Consider the following 7,658-nt stretch of genomic DNA (forward strand, 5'->3'; position numbering starts at 1 on the left):
GTGGGGATTTAGTCAATTACAATTATTGGTCCTGGATGTTCCCATTTGCTTATTTTTTGAAGATGACAGAAACTTTTATCCAGACTCTCTGGAGAGTTCCTTCAGGGCTCATATGAAGAAATCATAAATTCTAAAATTTTTCTTTTAAAAACTCAAGATGATTAACTTTTAAAAAGTACCAGTATATTTTTTCAAATATATATTTTTTTGAAAAAATCAAAAGACCCCAGAGTATACATGAAAAATATCTATTATCTACTCAGTTGCTTCTCAATACAACCAGTGTCATCAGTTTTTTGGGTATCCATCTAGAGATATTTAATGGCTTCATAAACAAAGATGTTCAGTTTCCTTTCTTTGTAGGCATAAATAAGACCATATAGTCACTCTTGCTTCTTTCACTTAATGAAGCATCTTGGAGATCATTTCATATCCCAAAATTAAAGACATTCTTTTTTATGACTGCTGAATATTCCACTAAACTGACATGCTATAATTCACTGAAGACCCTACTGATACACACAAAGCCAGAAAACACAGCATTGCAAAGGAACTAACAGAAAAGTGCCCAAAGTTCTGGCTTCTATTAAATTCACTCCTAGCCCTGCCCACTGCTCAGTAAAGAGACCAAGATGCAAAAGTCTAGTAGTAGTGACTTACAGTGTTTACATTACTGAAGTTCAAACATCTTTCAGGAAAACAAAACTGAAGGACAAAGCTCACTGGCTTTGCTATTCAACAAATAAACCTTGGTGATAGAAAAAATAAAACTTATTTGGATAATTATATCAGGATTTAGGTATTTGTTCCTTAACAGATTAATGTTTAACAACTGAATGTAAAGCAGGAAGCTGGGTGCTCAGATTTGGATTTCTCTGTCTTACCACCGCCATGTGCCTCTCTCCCAAGTGGGACAGGGCCCAAATTTTTCTTTTGCTGTCACTCTAGGAAATGGGGTTAGCCTTTTTGCATCTGTTTCCAGTTGCCAATAATAAGAACTACCTGCTCATTTTCTCTCATAATATTGTGTAGCAGCAAAGAAGCAAATCCTTTGCAGAAACCATATTACACTAGTTACAGTCAGTAGAGAGACAGCGAGGAGGCAGAACGATGCTAAGTAACACACGTGAGGCTTGGAGTCAGCCTGATCTGGTGTTGAACTCTGACTACTCTTACTGTCTTGCATTAAGGGGGAGACTCCCTTTTCTCCCTCAGGTTGAGGTAAGAGTATGGAGTTCGGTTTGCGTAATTATGACAGTGAATGACATACACGTCTGAAAGTCCTTCAAAATGTTCATCTCCTTTTCTAACTTTAGTATTATTCCTTCCAGCAACCTTAGTAGCTTCAGTGTAAGATTCTCAAACCAAATCAAGTGTAGTGGAATGAAGAGTAGGAGTAGAACACAGGAACCAGAACTCCCCATGGCATCAGAAGTCGCAGAAGGTGTCAGCTGAAGAGAAGTTGAAGAAATGAAGAGCATGCAGAGGCAAGTAGTGTGATTCAAGGAAGGTCATGGTAGCTATTGAGAGGAACGTCACCCAGGCCAGTCATTTCCAGGATGGACTAAAGTATCACATCATTGGCGTGAAACTTTTGAGTGGGAAAAGCATTCATAATTGATATAGTGTGGTGGGGGTCAAGAAATATTTAATCCTGCATGCTTTGTCTTAACACTGGGAATTACCCTGCTCACTGATGGCTTCTCCAGGACATAGGGGGTTTCTGAAGAATGGGAGGTGGAGCCAGAACTCTGGAGAGTCATGCATGGGGACCAGGAAGTAATTGATAACCTGGATTGACCACACTTCACATCAACACCAGTACACCTTGTATGAACGGGTAGATGCAGGGCTGCAGAACCAGTCTGGGCTAGTGAACTGGGATGGACGATCACCTGCCTCAGGGCCTAAAGGAAGTTACTGTGGGTCTCTGGGGCCTTTCAGCAGTGACCTTCTACTTGAGTTTTGGAATCTTTTTCTGGGGCCTCAGAGGTAAGGGGTGGATGCTGACAGCAGTCAAACAGGGAGGAGGGAGGTTGCACAGAATGGGAGTGAAGAGAGTTGGCAAAGAAAGGAGGGATGGACAGAGGGAAACCAGTCACCTGATATCACCTCTGTTTTCAGGAGGTGAGAGGGGAGAGGATTTGGGCCATGAGGAATGAACAGGGCCCCATTTTCAAGCTGGGAGACAGACCATGAGTCACATCCATACACGAGTGTGGGATCTCTGAGGACAACACAGTGACACCCCTACGGTTTAGAGTCCCACAGGGAGGAGGGGGGGAGAGAAGAAGAGAGGCACCAAGGCTTCCTCCTTTCCAGAAGTTCTCCTGGGGCTGAGAATTGGGGAGATGTAGAAGACCTGAAGGAAATGGGGGGGGGGGGTCTGCCAAGGCCAAGACAGCAGATGGCACAGAGTCCCTTTGGAAAGGCACGGAAAATCTCGCATCCTGACCCAGGATTTGGTGCTATAAAGAACCAAACAGCCCTCCATTACCTACCCCAGAGGATGGAATGTTATTCTACAATGAGGCATGGGGGCCTCAGAAGGTTAGGGGACATTCTCCTGAGTACAGGAGCAGAGAGGAATGCAGCTTGGCAGAGCTCTGTCCCTCTCTCCACAAAGTACCTGCAACCTTTGATCTTGTTTTCTTCCACATTCCTGCAGTGTACCAGCGACCTCCCTAGAGGGGCTGAAAGGCAGGCTGGGGGCTCAGTTCCAGCCAGGTCCTCATCCAACCTGCTGCTTCCCAAGCAGGGGCAGCTGTCCGTTGTTGCGACCTCCAGTGACCTAGAGAAATATCCGTTATTAGAAGTGAATGTCTTTTCTCCTTTTAAAAGAGCGACCATGTCTTATTTAAGGGCAGTGAGTGTGTGAGTGTGCACATGGCTGCGTAGGGCTGTGTGCTCAGTCCAGCAGCCCAGTATCCACATCTATAGGCCTTGACCTCATTTCCCTCAGGATCAGTCTAAAGAGAGCCAGTAATTCCTTCAGGGAAAGAGTGGTGGGGGCCCGGAAAGTGAGGGCTGGGGCTTATGTCTGGAACAGGGGACACTTCCTCCTGGCTGGATCCAGGTAGCACCCAGGGCTATTCATCCTCATTGGGTCAGCCTCAGGGGAGAGCAAGCATTGACACCAGCATTAAACTTCCCAGTGGCTCCCCTGGAAATCCAAGGTAACTTCTGTACTCTTTCCTCAACCCATCAAGCACATATAAGTTCTTTTTCTGTAGAGGTTAACTGTTAAAGCCACATTGTATAAAGATACCCATACACACACTCACTGATGCTAACCAGCACTTGCCTCACAACTCCCTATAACATAAACATCCTTTCTTAAAAACCTGTGGATCGGCCCTCCAAGGTGGCGCAGCGGGTTGAGGCACAGCACTGAGAATCTAAAGCCGCTTCAGCATGAGTTCGATTCCTGCCTGCCCTGGAGGTGACCACATGGCGCGGCAGACCTCTCCTGACCCGCCCGCTGCTCCCCTCAGCAGTGTACTTCGTCGATCTGCCTGTTCTGTTCCCCACTCTGTCTCTGGTGAAGCCTCTCACTGCCCCTGAGCCTCTGGCCTGTACCCCAGTTCTATATGCACAAATAAATAAATCTTTAAAAAAAAAAAAACCTGTGGATCTCTCAGAAAAGGCATTTCCGCCTCCTGAAAAGAAACTGAATAGACGAGAATCCAGCCTCTCCTTCTTTGAATGGCGAACTACATTTTGGCTAAGGCTTTCACGTCCAGTCATTTGCTGCTCAGGCATATTCCCACCAGTGAGGGAAGGGGAGGAGGGGCTCATTTAAGGAGATCTGGGCTCAGGAGACCACTAGATGGCTAGATCCGCAGACTCCTCCTCCCCATACTTCCCCAACAGCTTCTCTCCCACAGAGGTGAGGGAACTAAATCTCAACTGGATACTTCAGCCCTGGCTCTCAGAAGGGAAACCTGTCCACACCTGGAGCTTAAGGATAACTACCTCGCTATGACGCTAAGATGCTAACAATGAAAGAACTTGGTGAAAAGCAGTAAGTCGAGGGATTGATTTGTCCTGGGTTCTTGACAGTTTACAGGGCAGGCGCCTGTTTTCTCACCTTACATACCTTTTGCTGTTAACTTTTGGTCTCGGTTTTCAGTCAAGTACGGTGTACTTTTAACATCAAGAAATGTGTCTAAGTGGGTGTTCTGAAGGGGTATGGACTTGGATTTGAGAAGGGTCTGAACACCTACCAGAAGCCTCAGAAGTCTATCCCAGTATGATGAACGCGAGCCATCTTCTCAGTTTCTTCACTCTCCAGTTAAAAGCCTGAAAGTCTTCGTAACCTGTGGACTTCGTGTTGCATTGCCGAAGGGGGGGGGTACGGCGGAAGAGAGAGAGAGAGAGAATGGCAGAAAGGTGAGCGATTCACGCTTTGGAAAGGTCACCACTCTGCCCTTTAACTTCCAGAGCAGACGGTTCAACAGACTCCTTTTGTATCGGGTTTTATTGCTCAGAACCCCTGGGGTCTCGATTTGCTCAGTAGAAACTTTCCTCACTGAACTGCTCTCCCAGGCAGCCCCTCCTGTGCCCCCATTTCGTCCTCCCAGCGAGAAGGGGCGGGAGGCTAAGGCGGTCACTCTGCACCTGCGCCCCAGAGTAGATCCCCGAGCTGCGGCTCCACAGGAGCGCGCCTTGCCCGCGCAGAGTCTGGAAGGAACGCCTTAGGAGCTGGGCCTTCCAACGCCTTCCAGCCCCACTCCACCCTGCAAACTTGGCAGGAGTCTTTGCAAGGCTCAGTGATGGGATCCGAGAAACCAGGCCAGAGGCCAGCGCTCGCAGCCTACGGTGGTGAAAAGCAGACCCCGGCCCGCAGCGGCCTGGGACTGCCCAGGCTTCGCGCAATTTCTGCGCGGACCCCAGAGGAGGGAGAATTCTGTCCGTCACTCACGCCAGTGGTCTGAGCCGCAGGCGCGCACCCCTGGCACAGTTCGTGGCTACGCGAAGAAACCGGGTGAGGTTACCCCAGCTCAGGGCTCCAGGACCCCGAGGGGCACAGGCCGCAAGCGCACCGCAGGAGCCGCTTTGGGCAGGTACCCGCTGGACACGCCGCGGGGAGGAGCCGGAGGATCCTGGAACCGGACGGGCCCCGCCTCTTCTCGCCGCAGGAGCTCCCAGAGGGGCACAGCCTCCCGGGCCCCGAGCGGCCGCCGGCCCCCGCCCCCTCCCCGCCGGCACCCCGCTCGCTGTGATTGGCTGGCGCCGCGGGCCCCTGGCACGCGCCTGTGGATGTAGTTATAAGAGTCCTCGCGTGCCGGCCCTCAGTTCCAGCAAGTGCACCGCGCCCTCCCCAGCGCAGCTCAGGCGCCGGCCCGAGCGCAGCGGCCACGGGCACCCCAGGGAGGCCCGGGGGCGGGAAGCGGGAGGGCGGTGCGTGCTCACTGCCTCCCGCACGGGACCCGGGAAGGAGGGGGCTGCCAGACCAGCAAAAACTGCAACACCCGACGTAGAAACCCCGAGGCCGCCAATCCCCACGGCGCCGAGGCGCAGGGCATGGAAGCGGTGCTGCTAGAGCACTTCCCCGGGGGGCTGGACGCCTTCCCATCTCCCTACTTCGACGAGGAGGACTTCTTCACCGACCAGTCCTCCCGGGACCCACTGGAGGACGGAGAGGAGCTGCTAGTGGACGAGCAGGCCCAGGTGGAGTTCCTCAGCCACCAGCTGCACGAGTACTGCTACCGCGACGGGGCGTGCCTGCTGCTGCAGCCTGCGCCCTCGGCGGCCCCGCACGGGCTCGCGCCGGCGCCCTCGGGGGGTCCGGGCGAATCGGAGGACGGCGGCGGCTACTGCTGCGAGGCCGGGGCCACCCCCGGGGGCTTCCCGTACTCGCCCAGCTCGCCGCCCGCGTGCCTGGCCTACCAGTGCGCGGGCGCGGCCGTGCTTTCCCCCACGGCCCGACTGCGGGGCCTGAGCGGGGCTGCGGCGGCGGCCGCGCGGCGCCGGCGCCGGGTGCGTTCCGAGGCGGAGCTGCAGCAGCTGCGCCAGGCGGCCAATGTGCGCGAGCGGCGGCGCATGCAGTCGATCAACGACGCCTTCGAGGGGCTGCGCTCGCACATCCCCACGCTGCCCTACGAGAAGCGCCTCTCCAAGGTGGACACGTTGCGCCTGGCCATCGGCTACATCAACTTCCTCAGCGAGCTGGTGCAGGCTGACCTGCCGCTACGCGGCGGCGGTGCAGGCGGCGGCGGGGGGCCGGGAGGCGGCGGGCGCCTGGGCGGGGACAGCCCGGGCAGCCAGGCCCAGAAGGTCATCATCTGCCATCGGGGCACCCGTAAGTGGGTCCGCATTACCACTCAGGGCTTCGGGGACGGGGACGGGAAGGTCCGGCTGGGGCTGGGTGAACGGACCCAGGAGCCAACTGAGGGACGCACAGATGGTCGGTGGGCACCGGCAACCTGGAGCGAGAGCTGGCTTTTCTGTTTTCTTCCACCAGTTTGCGTCTCGCAGGGCGTGTGTCCCTAATAGACCTGCAGTTTCGGGGGTCTCGGGGAGGGGGTGCTGGGGCTCGAGGGGTGGAAGAAAAGGGTCATGCCACTGTAACCTGAGACGCCTATTCTGTCGAGGCTCCCACGAGGGGGGTCCCCAAGGACCGGAGGGCTCCGCTGGCAATAGACTTGGACATTCACAGTCTGTTTTCTCTTCTCACTTCCTCAGGGTCCCCCTCCCCCAGCGACCCGGATTATGGCCTCCCTCCCCTCGCAGGACATTCTCTGTCATGGACTGATGAAAAACAACTCAAAGAACAAAATATTATCCGAACGGCCAAAGTGTGGACCCCAGAGGACCCCAGAAAACTCAACAGCAAATCTTTCAACAACATAGAAAACGAACCCCGCTTAGAGTTGGTGTCCTGAGAAGCTCTGCACTGACTGGCCTGAGGATCTGATAATGTCTGTGCATATTGTACATGTAAAAGTCTATAACGTAAATGTAATTTAAGAATCACATTTTTCTAATGGCAATCAACTGTTATTTATCTATTTATTGTCTTGTTGAAGTAATGAAATAGACAAGCTCCTTTTAAATATATAATTTATATAATTTATCCTGATTTTCTAAAAAAAAAAATATGCAATAGTCCGTGATTTCCCCCAGCACCTTTGGCAGAGCCCTGCAGTGTTGGAAGACCTGTAGCTAGAAAACTTCCTGTTAATTTATTACAAGATGTGGTTTATTTCTAAGCGATGTTAATAAATGCTATTTACACCATTTCTGAAAGTTGCTTGTGTAATACATGTCAGAGAATAGCGCTATTTAACAAAGAATTAACTTACTTTGGAAAAAGCAACTGAACCAGAGAGTCAACACATAACTACCTAGTTAGAAATCACCTTTTAGTTAGACTTAACTGAAAAGGCTTGGGATAGAAGTCAACCCTCAACACGCAAAGAGCACCCTTTATTCAACTCACCAGCCCTAAATGATAACGTTTGCTTGTATCTTTATCCTACTCTTCAAACTTGCCATGAAGCAAATGGACATGGAGTGTTGATTATTCCCATTTTTCAGAGGGGAAAGCGAGGGCTCTAGGAGCTGACGTTTCACTCACCCGGCTTAATTACAGTGTAAAGCGAACCGGCTGGGTCTGGGTGAAAACGTGGGGGGCGGGAGGATGAGGAGGGCCT

The 7,658-nt window shown here is 52.1% G+C and overlaps 1 protein-coding gene across 1 annotated transcript; it reads left to right on the top strand.

Moving 5' to 3' along the window:
* Nucleotides 1–5,526: 5,526 nt before the first annotated feature.
* Nucleotides 5,527–7,246, top strand: PTF1A (pancreas specific transcription factor, 1a). The gene is made up of 2 exons (XM_004691301.1): nucleotides 5,527–6,304; nucleotides 6,688–7,246. Exons 1-2 carry the CDS (start codon nucleotides 5,527–5,529, stop codon nucleotides 6,885–6,887), a joined length of 978 nt encoding a protein of 325 aa, XP_004691358.1. The 3' UTR covers nucleotides 6,888–7,246.
* Nucleotides 7,247–7,658: the final 412 nt, after the last annotated feature.

Source organism: Condylura cristata, unplaced genomic scaffold, assembly GCF_000260355.1.
Source record: "Condylura cristata isolate star-nosed mole 26May11 unplaced genomic scaffold, ConCri1.0 scaffold00030, whole genome shotgun sequence".
Classification (NCBI taxonomy): Eukaryota; Metazoa; Chordata; class Mammalia; order Eulipotyphla; family Talpidae; genus Condylura; species Condylura cristata.

Excerpts from the sequence above, each read along its gene's own strand:
- PTF1A (XM_004691301.1), top strand. The coding sequence starts at position 5,527 with ATGGAAGCGGTGCTGCTAGAGCACTTCCCCGGGGGGCTGGACGCCTTC. Across the intron at positions 6,305-6,687 it reads CATCTGCCATCGGGGCACCC|GGTCCCCCTCCCCCAGCGAC; the intron begins GTAAGTGGGTCC and ends TCACTTCCTCAG.